This window comes from Blennius ocellaris (assembly GCF_963422515.1).
Source record: "Blennius ocellaris genome assembly, chromosome: 10".
NCBI classification, from domain to species: domain Eukaryota; kingdom Metazoa; phylum Chordata; class Actinopteri; order Blenniiformes; family Blenniidae; genus Blennius; species Blennius ocellaris.
The window spans coordinates 6,727,107-6,739,754 of NC_137659.1; the positions used below are offsets into that span (position 1 = coordinate 6,727,107).

The 12,648-nt window shown below is 43.8% G+C and overlaps 2 protein-coding genes across 2 annotated transcripts in view; one reads left to right on the top strand and one right to left on the bottom strand.

Moving 5' to 3' along the window:
• Positions 1–274: 274 nt before the first annotated feature.
• dcaf8 (DDB1 and CUL4 associated factor 8) lies at positions 275–7,910 on the bottom strand. The gene is made up of 13 exons (XM_080504139.1): positions 7,707–7,910; positions 7,140–7,216; positions 6,952–7,047; positions 5,784–6,424; positions 5,229–5,369; positions 5,049–5,143; positions 4,705–4,815; positions 4,489–4,619; positions 2,841–2,948; positions 2,596–2,726; positions 2,331–2,450; positions 1,497–1,613; positions 275–1,415 (listed from the first exon to the last, which is right to left on the bottom strand). The coding sequence occupies exons 2-13, from the start codon at positions 7,174–7,176 to the stop codon at positions 1,311–1,313; spliced, it is 1,833 nt and encodes a 610-aa protein (XP_080360265.1). The 5' UTR covers positions 7,177–7,216; positions 7,707–7,910; the 3' UTR covers positions 275–1,310.
• A 2,329-nt stretch (positions 7,911–10,239) lies between these two features.
• The window catches only part of LOC308135820 (guanine nucleotide exchange factor VAV3-like), a gene marked incomplete at its 5' end in the record, with an annotated part of 50,264 nt that continues 47,855 nt past the window's right edge, over positions 10,240–12,648 (top strand). The window contains one exon of the mRNA XM_080503945.1: positions 10,240–10,443. Within this exon, the coding sequence (XP_080360071.1) occupies positions 10,240–10,443 (204 nt within the window). The remainder of the gene's footprint in view (positions 10,444–12,648) is intronic.

Below are 12,648 nucleotides of genomic sequence, written 5' to 3' on the forward strand. Positions count from 1 at the left end.
ACCAGGCGAGCCTTGCCGCCCCACTTTCCTCCCCGACTCAAAACAAACCAGAGATGTCCTTTGACGGAACCACAGAAACAAGTGAAGCCCTTTAAACGCTCCAATCTCGGCTGGCTCATCGGCAGTGTTTCAACTGATCCGGGTCTGTTCCCACTCCCCAACAGCATCCAAACATCAGCCCTCGTTTTCTGTACACGTGTCATCTACGATTTCCTGTCAAAGATGAGGCCCCCCCCCCCTAATAAAGTAGAGAATGAAGAGGAAAAGGCTGGCGGAAGCAAAGAAAAATCCCCCCCTCCCCACCACCAACCGATCTGAAGAAAAGTAAAAACCACTGGATTCTCAAACGACACAACAGCTCGTCCTCCCACACTCACAATCTTAGTGCACATTTTGTCTGTGTCTCACACTAAAGCTTCCCTGAATCGGAGTGCACTCAGCAGTGACGGGAGAGGCTGACGGACGCGGCAGGAGAGGAAGGATTAGACGGCAGCATGTTGGGGGGGGCACACAGCATGTCGAGATTTAGTAGTTTCTATGGGAGCAAACAAGATAAATACTAGCTGTTCAAGCTAGCAAGCACCCAAAAATAATAATGATTAAAAGAGGAAAAAAAAAAAAGCCCAAAACACTAGTGAAGCTGGGGGCGCTCCTTGCTCAAAAGAGGAAGTCACATTTGAGGGGATGGTTCGAGGGTCTGAGCCTGTCTTCATCAGCACAGAAAGCTTGAGAGGAGAAGCTACAGACAGAGAGAGAGAGAGAGAGAGAGAGAGAGAGAGAGAGAGACACAGAGAGAGGGATCGTGTGCTGGTGATGTATAGCTTACTACAAGGAAACCAAATTTTGGAGGTACCTGTTGCCATACACGTGCAGTACATCATCCTGGGTCTAGGCAGAGTATATAGATGAAGTACGGACGAGCCGAGTGGTTTATAGGGATGTAAGCACTCACTAGGCCTCTTCGTACACACAAGGATAAAAAAAACAAACAAAAAAAAACTAATCGGGATTCTGGTAGTGGGTGCAAAGTCTAGAGTTGCCTTTCAAACACTGCTGGAAAACCAGACATAAAGCATCTGTCACTATGCAGCAACAGTGTTTCAATAAGAGAGTATGTGTCTGTATGTATGTTCGTGTGTAGACAAGAAAAGAAAAGAAAACTCGTCTGCGTCTCCTCAGTGTTTGAGTGTGCCAGTGTGTCAATAGTGCTTGCCTATGTGCATCAATTCAAGGGCAATAAAGAGTTTGTGTGTGTTTCTGTAGGCGTCTGCATGAACGTGTGCAAGTACTCGAACGCGCGCGTGCACGGCTCAGGACGACATGCACTGGACGTGATCTGGACCTCCTTCCTCTTCATCCGAGGAATCCGGAGAACTCCAGGACTCGTCTGTGTCTGCATCGGCGCCCTCGCGGGCCTGGATTGGAGAGGGAGGAGAGGGAGAGGTGAGACTCTGCGGTCTGACGGGAGACGCCGCTTTGTTCGGTGGTGAGTTCACCCTCGGGGGCCGTCGGTTCCTCATGTGTCTCATCAGGAACCACAGCAGCTGGGTGTCGTACTGGTCTCCGTGACGCACGCTGTCCTCGTCACGTTCCCGCTTGTTCTTCTTCATCACCTTGAGGAGCACAACAACACCGCGACCAGGGTGAGGACGCCTCAAACATATTTTACAGGTACAACTGTTGGACTTAATTGCACCTCGCTTGAACATATAACGTCACAATATTAAGTCAACTTAAAGCACATTTATACAGACGATTTTCTTCTCGAGTCGGCACAGAGTCTTATTTTTGTCATACCATTACAAAAAAGTACAAGGACATCCATCAAAAAGAGCAATACTAAGATGTCTGCATATATTGTAAGTGATGAGAATATTTAAACTCTAAATAGTTTGTCAACAATCAATAATGTAATGAAATATTCAAGTTTAATGTAGAGAGCTGAATGCAAAGACAACAAATGTCATTCTGCTCATTCCATCCTTAAAATAAATTCAGTGTTACAGTATTTGAATGAGAACTGATGTTGTCTAATGATGTGGTTAATCTTTTTCTTTGCAAATAATACTTATTTCTGACAGGCAAACTGCACAACACCTGCGAAAAAAGGCTTTTCTTCCCCAGAAATGCAGTTTTATTTATGCATTATTACAATACTGACTCAGGATTTTTTGTTTCATTATTAAATTATTGACAAACTGTTAAGATTACGGCTCAACTATTTAATGTTAAGTTATGACTTTATTACATTTTTGGTTCTTACATCAAATACAGGGACACCATGCAGAGAAATTAAACGTAAAAGGAAATGACCAGACGGGACTGGATACCTCTTTGAGCCCTTTCAGCCCTGTGGGGGTCTCGGCTGTGGGGGCCCACAGTTTGATGTCGTGGTCCAGCCCGCTGGTGGCCATGCCAGGCAGGTGGGGATGCGGCTCCAGACAGTTCACCTGTGGAAGTCACGAAGATTATTAACAAAATCAGATAAGTATTTTAAAAGTGACTGAAGAGAAACCGTGATATACGGCTCGATATCCACCACAGCCGAGTGACCTGCCAGCAGACGTTCTTTATTAGCGCCAATAGAAGACTCACCACTCCTCCTCTGTCTCCCTCCATGAACTGGACAATGCGAGCGGAGTACTTGTCCCACAGGTAAATGTGTCCACAGTCGCTGCCGCTGACCACAAACTCGCTGGACGGGCCATAGAAGTTTACCCCCTTCACTGTGAGGGACGGGGGAGGAACCGGCATGTTGGGTCAACGCCAACAATCTGTGTGTTGACTCTTGAAACTGTGAGTGGAGACAAAAGCCGCTAATGGAGCAGCAGATGTTCTACCTGTGGCATTGTTGCGGTGTCCCTTGTATCTTCTGCGATAGTCGGCTCCGTCGCTGTGGTTGGAGTCAAACAGGTAGATGTCTTCGTCGTTGTAGCTGGCCAGGAGCTCTGGTGAGACGGACACACCAGACATCATTTCGATGGAAGCAGAAGCTGGCTGGAGTTCTGGACATCATATATATGTATAGATGGACTAGAGCAAATATACAATGTTTAAAATGCTGCTTCTGAACCAGTTTATGAATGAGTTACTATGGGAGGAGCAGGCAGAACTGGAGCCCAGGATGATTAATGGATATATATGTAGTTTGAAAAACACACACAAATAAACTTCCTGATCATTAATCCACTATACGGAAATACGCAGGGCTTTCATATTTGTGTATTTTTAACCACTTGAACCATTTGTGCATACGCCCTCCATTAACAAACAAACCGGAGGGTGAGGAAAGTCAGTCCAGTTAAATCATTTCTGTACGGTTTCTTTAACATCAACAGGAAAAAAAGAAGAAAAAAAAATTCCCCACAAGATGTTTCATGGCTTTGCCGCAGATGAGAAGAAATGCAACACATTTTTGCCAGAATTAAAATAAACCCCACAGCCAGATGACGTGGCCATATTTAGGTAGACCTTGCTTAGAGTTTGCTGGTTTTAAAGTGTAATTAAACTCGGTGGCATCTGCAGTCGCACTCTGGTGCAGCATGAATGTGATGTGAAAGCAATAACAGCAGACTGCAGACCAAACAAACCATTTACATCACAAGTTTGAGCAGCGAATGCTCCTGTCGTCCAAATAGCAATGCAGATGATTCATTACTAGAACTGTAATATAATTAACAACTATAAATGCACAGCTAGACACCACATAAATATAGTGATGGGCATGCCGTGTTAAATGAACTTTAATCACTCTGTATAACGACCATGTGACTGTGATGTTATCGTTATCTTCTCAAGTCGTCATGGAAAACACGACGCTCCACCCTGTTCGTCCACTGGGCTAAGTTAACACGTCGACTATTTATTGTATGTTTTTGAGTGCTATTTATTAATCAAATGTAACTTCTTTTCTTTCCTGCACTGAAAATTGAAATTGTGAATACGTTTGTAATGAGAAGTAGCATATAAACATTACGAGTGAATATAATATCAAACAAAATAAACTTAGAATTAAAGGAAAAGTTCACAATCCAATTAATTTGAGATCTATAGGTAAACTTTTTTAAATCATAGCACATTTCAAATTGTGATCTGTAAGAAACATTGCGATTATAATCATCTATAAACACTGGGCTTGGAGGTAGATGCGACTCAATCTGACCACAGTGATGTTCTGTGCAGACGGCGGCACAATGAGGAAATTCATTCAGTGAGAGAAAAACGAGTTTAACTCGAGTGTCGATGGTGTTGCAAGGCGGTTGCATCAGGCAGACAAGAACGGGGAAGTTTGTGAAATTTGACGACGATAAATCAAAGCAGGATCAAGTGGAGTGCTCATTATTTCCAATGGGTGTTTCCAAAAGAGATTACCAACAGAATGACGATAGTATAGAAGGACAATCACAAGACAAGGGGAAATGTTGTTAAATTCTGTTTCTGTACAACAAATTCAAATGTTTTCATAAAAACTTGTGTGAATGATCTTACCTGTGCCGTCGTGACTGTACACCAGACATGTTATGTTGGTTTTTGACTCGCTGGATACCAGATGTGAGGGACAGAACTTTTTCAGCACACCGTTGTTATCATTTTCATTAATCTTTCTCTGGTCGTAGATCCTAAAGAAATACATACGGCCAATGAATTAAGATGACAGTCATCATCACATGATCTCGTTTGTGTTATTGAATGTCTGGCCCTCACCTCACGTACTGATCTCGCCCCCCAACAGCGAAGTGGTGAGTCTTCGCGGGGTTGACAAAGATGGTGTACAGCCCCACTTTTTTATCACCCTCTTTCACAACCACTAGTTTACTGTGGAGCAAATGTGAGGAGACATATGGGAAAGGTACGGATTAGCTACAGCAGTGCTTCAAAAAGTATGACGATCAATGGATAACAAAATGAAAGCATGTTCACATTACAATATTGTAAATGAGGGTTTACATAGTGAAAATCAAACCAAACAAGTGTCATTAGGTGTTACTCCCTGATGTGTTAAACATTACTATCAACCTCTGGTAACATTAAACTTTGCATTTTCTTACTTGGCGGGGCGGTCTAAGCGGAGGTCGATACCAAAAACCACGGCATCCTCTCCAGCTGACAGAAATGAACAAGGAGAATCTGGCTCAAGGGCCAGCTGGAAAACAGAAGCCACACACACACTGATGAAACGGTCAATTTCCCTATTATTAGAAAAGAGCTGCTTGAGATCCGACGCTCACCTTGTGTGCTGCGCCTTTATGCTGTGCTACCCGCTTTGTGTTCTTGCAGCGCTGTGTGGCCGAAAGCTCGGCCACCCTGATCTGACCGTCGCGGGCGCACATGGCCAGCGTGGAGTCTCCGCTGTGAGGCAGGAACTTTGCCTGCGTCAGATAAAACAATATCATTTGATTGGGCACTTGTATGCTCCCTCCAAGGTGTTTTCAAATTTTTGTCTGGATGAAACTGCAGTTTTGTTTTGATTTTTCTTACCTTTTTTTTTTCACCAGTTAACACATTTTGCATCCGTTTTATTTTGGAAAAGGCGGTGTAAAAAGCTAATTTAGATCCTCAAGATGTAAAATGCTTATTCATCATTTTAAATTACAGAAAATAAATGGATTGTTAAAAAATAATATTCAATTTTAAGGATTATTATATATTAAAGTAAAGGCAAAACAGCCAAACATCAAGTGACATAAATTCTGTAAAATATGGCTTTTTGGGGGGGTGGTATTGTACATGTTTGTTTTAATGCTTATTGGGGAAAAAAATACCCTGAATCGTAATCAGCCCACCTGAAAGACGTTGCTCTTGTGCCCACTGTCAAACTCCAGCTCAGCACGCCGTATGGCCCAGTCCCAGATCACCACTCGCAGGTCGTCACTGCCTGACGCCAGGCGTGTGCCTGAAGGGTTGAAGTGCAATGTGTTGACGCAGCCCGTGTGCTTCTCCAGGCGGCCCTGGAGCTCCAGCCTCTGCACAAGACCCCGGGCTCCACACACGCGCCTCACAAACTGGTGCGAGTCCCTGCCGAGCTCCCTGGAGCGCAGCGAAGGTACCGCCCGCCACACAGGGCCATGCAAGTCACAGAGCTCTGCTCCCAACCACGCCTCCATGGCCTCGTTGTCGTCGTCGTCATCATCTTTTGGCTCTTCGTCTTCGTCCTCATCGTCGTCATCTGAACTGGAGGAGTGGTTAGTGCCAACGCCAGGTCTGTTCCTCTTTCTGGCTGCTCTTTTTCCACTGTCTTTTTCCTTGACCCGCTCTCGCCTCCCACCCTCGCTCTCCCGCTCTCCATCCTCAGTCAAAGAGTAGAGGCTGCTGCCATCCATGCTGTCCGTGTCCTCATCCTCGTCTCCTTCTCTGTTAGCCCCGGCCTGTCCTTCCACACCTGGCATGGGTTTATCTCCCGACGCCTCTGCAGTTTCTTTGGGAGCTACAGAAATAGAAAAGGCCAGAGTAGGGTTACTCTTTCTCACTGGGAGTCTCAACAAAAGGTGCACACTTGGCTGAAAAAAATCTCAAACTGATTATTAAATCTAATGAAAAAGCCGAAACAATGCCAGTCGAACACACTACATTTGCAGAATTTAAGGCAAAAACAAGGCACGCATGATGGGTGACAGCAATGCTGTATGTATACATTTTTGGAGCCACATGGTTGCACAGTGGTTCAAATATCGGCCAGGCCTTTCTGTGTGGAATTTGCATGTTTTCCCTGTGTGCAAGTTCCCTCCACATACTCCTGAAAACAGGCGAGTGAGCTTAATTGATGACCTAAAATGCTCTCAGGTGTGAATATGAGTGTGTGTTGTCGTTTGTCTCAGTGTTTGCCCTGTGGTGGACTGGCAACATGTCCAGCATGTACCCTCACCCATAGTAAGATGGGATTGGTTTCACAACCATGTGCAGAATGTAAGATTGATGGATACATCTGTTTTGTTGTCGGAGTTGTTGATTTACCATCTTGGGAGGACGACTGTGTCTGCCCCTCTCTGCTTCCAGAGGCATCGTCCTCCTTGTGCCGATCTTCTCCAGGCTCATTTTCATCTGAAGCACCTAGTTGAACCAAAACGTTTACCAGTTTTATTCCCAGCTCTCGTTATGACCAGCATAAGTACTCAGTTATTTTCAAGACGCTGATCCTTCACCGTTAAGCGCAGTTGATTTGCCGTCAGCCTCAGCCATCCTGTCTCCTTTTTGTCCTGCGTCGACCCGAGGTGTGAACCTTTCCGTGTCAAACACAAAAACAAAAGTTATCAAGCCGTGAAACGATGGGAGCAAGAGTTGATCCTGTGTGCTGGTATCACAGCTGCCGCACTATGTGTCCGAGAGGGCACAAGTTTCCTGTTAGCCTGCTGGCTCTCAAACTAGACTACATTTTACAATACAAATCGCAATCGTACAGTAACTGTTTGCCTAAAACTACTCTGCTTTCTGGATGCCACACAGGCCTGAGCATACGTCTATGATGTTTACTCGTGTGTTGTCCTGTCAAACTGCGACAGCTGCAACTGTTATTACAGACAGCTAATGCTAACTAGCATGTGCGCGGCTAACAGAGAGTCAAACTGAGAGCAGTGTGGAAATGCAGCTGTCAATTCTAGGGACCAAACGAATGCTGTTCAGTTCTGCCGAGAAAGCAAACACCACGGGCCTGGCCTGATTTCAATACGATCCAGCAGCGGCGAGGTGGCTAACTAGCATGCTAATGTTACCTCCGCTCGAAGGCCCGACGAGGCGTCCTAATCTTCACTGCAGATTTATTTTTGCCCACCTCGATGCTCGGCACGCTGGCTAAGAGCCTCGACACGGAGTCCTATAGCGGAGAACACACCGCATGAGGGAGGCGTGCATCTAAAAGTGAGACAATAAAGCACGCCAGCTCCACAATGTTGCTGCTCTGTTTATGTTTTGACGGCTCAGCTTCTTTTTTTTTTCTGGAACCATTTCCGGTGTCGTACGGACTTCTGTCTCCACTACCGGAAGTAGAAATAATAATAATAATAATAATAATAATAATAATGATAATGATAATGATAATACAGTAAAAACGCTGTTGTCGGATCACCCTAAAATCTAAGGGCAAGTGTCCCCTGAGGACAGGTTATGAGGTAAAAATGGAAGATATCACAGTTTGGGGCCATGGAATAGGAAAACTCTACCAAATGTCTTGGACAGGTGAAAGGTGTTAAACCCGTTGCTCCTCGCAGATGTTACAAATATGAAAACAATGTAGGAGTGCTATGGAGCCATGTTGCCAGACACATGCACAAAACCCATGCAATATAGAATGGTTCACCACTTCTGGCATATGTGCAAATGTTCACGAAGGTTTGAGCACGATTAGGCTGTCAAAAATGCTGCAGTTCGTGCTGTACAAGAAGACCCTAACCCTAACTATTACTGCAGTTTTTTTCTGGGTTGAGTTATAAACAGCTCTGATGCATCATCTCGTTAATTTCCAGTTTGGCCTGTCAAGTTTTTTTTACAGTGTAAACTTATTCACAACACTAAATTCATGCTCAGAAACCAAGGTTCAGCTTCAATCAGCTTACAAGCCCGATCAAAGGAAACATCTGTCTTCCCCTCCCTTTGGTTCAAACATGATGGGATCCATTTGTTTCCTTCCTGTGTTTATCCTACTGGCTTAATGGTGGCGATTTAAATAATTCCTGTGACAGAAGGATGTCCTTCTCGCCGCCTCAGTTGGATCCCTTGATTCTTTTCAATCTAGTTATGGCTTATTTATGATTGTATTGCACCATAGAGATCTGAGCTTGTCAGCATACATACCACAAAGAGCTGAGATTACAGTCACCCGCTTGTAATCCACATGGAATGTAAACTGTGACTGTGAGGCACACATGGTCTCATTGAAAACAAGTCGCATGTGAATAATAAGAAAAATGCTGAGATATCAACAAAGTTAATAATTTGCAGTTCAAGTATCAAGCAGTGGTGTCAAATCTTTGTAGACTGCAGGTTCCATAAAGTGAGGATTTGGTGAAACACTCAAACAAAATAAGGATTATGATGATTATCTAATGAGTTTGTACAATGAACAAGCATATTTACAATGATGATTTATTAGTTGCAGAAAGAAACCTGCAGTCATATAAACTGAAGCTTTCTATAACTGAAAAATGTAGCATAAGCCACTATAAATCAGCCTCAAACTAATATTTACCAAAATTGACCAGCATCAACTAACACCAGACCAATAAGTGTAGACAAGCACAAAGTAAACAAGCGCAGACCACCAATCAATCAGCATTAGACCAGTATGGACAAGCAAAAAAAAAAAAAAAAACTTAGCATAAAACTAAGCATAGAATGGCATCAGATCAGCCTTAGTATGAGACTAACATTGATCACTTGAAGCAGGCATAGATCCTGAGAAAACCGGAATAGCTTAGCATCAGAGCAGCATTAGACCCAAGTGTACCATGGTAGTGTACCCCCTTAAACAAGCATTGATCAGCAGAAACCCAGCAGAAACCAGCACCAGACCAGCATGAAACTCCATAAACAAGCATAGAGCCTCATCAGACTACCAAAAGTCAGCATCAGGTCAATGTTCTACGCCTTAAACAAGCATGTGTAAGAAGTAGTCCAGCACAGAGCAACATAAAACTAGCGTGAACCCTCATAAACTTCTCCCCGACTACCTACATCCAGGTTTGAAACCAGAATCAGACAAGATCATTTTACACCAAACATTTATCAACAGTAATCCAGCATAAACCAGCACCAGATCACTTTAAACAACATGGTAAGACCATTGTATATCTGCATTGGCCCAGAAAGAAAACCAGTGTAGGCAAGCAGGAATAAGCCTAGAAAATGTGCATAGACATATTTAAAGACAAGCATGCGTCACAAAGGAAACATTTGGATAAAGTTAATTTGAAGAAAGTAGACATGGAGATAGTGGATCAATGAATCAGTTACATTGCACAAAATGTGTCCTGTGATAGTTTCCATTCATTTGATGATTAAAGAATAGATTATCTCATGAAACAAAGAGCAAAAGGAAGAGGAAGTTCACGCAGACCGTGGGTTTCAGATCACCCACCCCCCTGCACTGTGTTTAAACTGCAGCGGCGCGCTGCGTCCTCCAGAGGCGGCGACAACGCACTCAGGAGAGTCTGGAGGACGGAGAGCGGAGCGCACGGCTCGGCGCGCAGCAGCCCTCCACTATGCCGCGCGCGCCCTCGAAACACGGACAAAGTTTGTGAATCCGCGGACATGGAGTACTGGAGGCAGTGCGCGATGTGGCTCATCGGCTGCAAGGTGCTGCCGGAGAACCACCGGGTGACCGCAGATACGGCGCAGGTGTTCGACCTGGCGCAAACCCTGCGGGACGGGGTGCTGCTGTGCCAGCTGCTCAACAACCTGAGGGCGCACACCATCAACCTGAAAGAGATCAACCTCAGGCCTCAGATGTCACAGGTGAGTGACATCTCTGGGTGGGAAATCAACTGCTCAAGTTACTGTATAATCCCCCAATCAGTTCAGATGATTTTATTTCGAGAGCGAAAAGCTTTTCTGCTCCGTTTGAAGCCACTTTCACCCAAAGCATGCTAGAACTCTTAAAGAAATGACTGTACAAGACTAAAATAAGCAGGTCCACGTGTGATAGCAATAGTAGGTCATATTCATGTCATACAGTCAATCTTGAATATTAGATATGTAATTTCTCTCTCTCTCTCTCAACTATTAAAGTCATGAATCTGTCATCACAGCCAGTGTCTTTTTTTGTAACTTGGCATCATGTCAAACTGAAAAACATCACTGCAAATACGGCTACCAAGTGACCTGCATATGTCCCCACAATTATATTTTCACCCATTTCAAATCTTCAATACACAAGAGAACTAAAAACTCAAGTCTCAACTCAGGTAAAAAAAAAAAAAAAAAAAACCCACAGAACTCGACCTTTTTGACTCGTACAGTAATTCTTCCAGCTGCCACAAGAGAGGCCTGATACAATCCCAACTTTGATCCACCCATTATAGAGGAAACTTGTACATTTTGTGGTCTAACTTGTAGTCTGGCTGAAACTGAAGCCACACAACAGGCATTAAGAGGCTTTGGGGTTTGTACAGCCACTGGCACTACACGTTTTTATTTAATTTATACATATTTCTCGGGTTTGTACAGCCACTGGCACTACACGTTTTTATTTAATTTATACATATTTCTTTTGAAGCGAGAAAAAAACATTTATAAAAAGCCAGGGGTTCATTTGAGGTTCAATACAAGAAGAATGTAACTGTGTTGAGCAAGATGCCTCAGAAGGGAAAATCAGTTTTCAATAGCTAATAAAAACATTTTCTGGGGGGGGGGGGGGGGGGTGAAGATGAGCAATATGTTGAACTTGAATCATTGCAAATTCTTAGAAACATTTGGCCTAAAAAAGAGAATTTTACAACAGTTTAACTCAGTTGCCTTCTGATTCTTGTTTTAGTGGGGGGGGAAAGCAGGCATAGGTTGCACTCTGTCATGCCAACTACTGTGCTCTGCATAGCCACTGTTTTTTTAATTAATAAATTTTTTTAATTAAATAAATAAATAAATCCATATATATATATATATTTAATATTTATTTAGCAAAACCAGGGCGTAATGTGCCGAACAATGGGTAGTCGTAGCCTGCAGCTGTAGGGCATCTGAGTGCGGTCAAGAAAGGCATGTGTGTCAGTGGGCTCCAGATTCCAAATGGCACTTTCAATATGCTCTGCTGACCTCCGAGCTTAGAAAAGGAAACAAGGGCACGGAGGTAATGGACGACAGGACAAGAGTGCAGTGTACTGTGACGGAAATGTGCCTAGAAGTCCTATTTTTATCATACTGCGTGTCAGGCTGTGGCGTAAATGACATTAAAATGCATTGAGGATACAGAATATGAAGAAGTGACGAAGACCTTCGCATTTAACGTCCTCGTGATCGTAGCTCTAATAGACACTTCAAGAGCGTATGCTCTTCACTAGTGGTGCTAACTTGACTTTGTTTACTCAATCAGACTGGAAGTGGAGAGAGCGCGATGCAGAGCCGTCACGTTTGTGCACTTCCTCTGCAGACGCACAAGGCCCCGGGGGGCAGTGGAGTGATTACAGGCGTCTCTACGATGAGCTGGTGTGATAAAAAAGGAGGCTATCTCTTTCAAAAAATCTTTGTTTCTCCCGTGTTTTCACTATTTGCAGTTTCAAGATTAACTGTTGCTTAATAACTTAATTTGGAAAAAAAAGAGCTAATTTGCACAGTTTACATCTCATATCCTGTGTGAATACTTGACGAGTCAGTGGGTGGGTAGTGGAAGAGGTTCCTCAATGATCCGTTCTCTTGAACACTGAACTTGAAACCAAGACCACTGTCTTTCATAAAAGCTGTTTGGCTTCTAGGTAGCCGCTGAGACGCACTCCAGACCATAATGTGAAGTGACACCAGCAGAGGAAAGAGTTGGTGGTTTCAATTCACACTGTCAACCTTTCAGGTTTCACTTTCTGTCTGCAAAATATGTTGGTAAATGTTTGAGACTCATGACTTTGACGACAGTCCCAATATTACAATGTACAAGCTTGTATCTGCTGAAATATATGCAAGCAGCCTGACATGGATTCAGTGTGTATGCATGTCATAGACACGCTGCACCCA

Excerpts from the sequence above, each read along its gene's own strand:
- dcaf8 (XM_080504139.1), bottom strand. The coding sequence starts at position 7,176 with ATGGCTGAGGCTGACGGCAAATCAACTGCGCTTAACG. Across the intron at positions 5,370-5,783 it reads ACAAGAGCAACGTCTTTCAG|GCAAAGTTCCTGCCTCACAG; the intron begins GTGGGCTGATTA and ends TATCTGACGCAG. Across the intron at positions 2,727-2,840 it reads ACACCGCAACAATGCCACAG|TGAAGGGGGTAAACTTCTAT; the intron begins GTAGAACATCTG and ends CGTCCCTCACAG.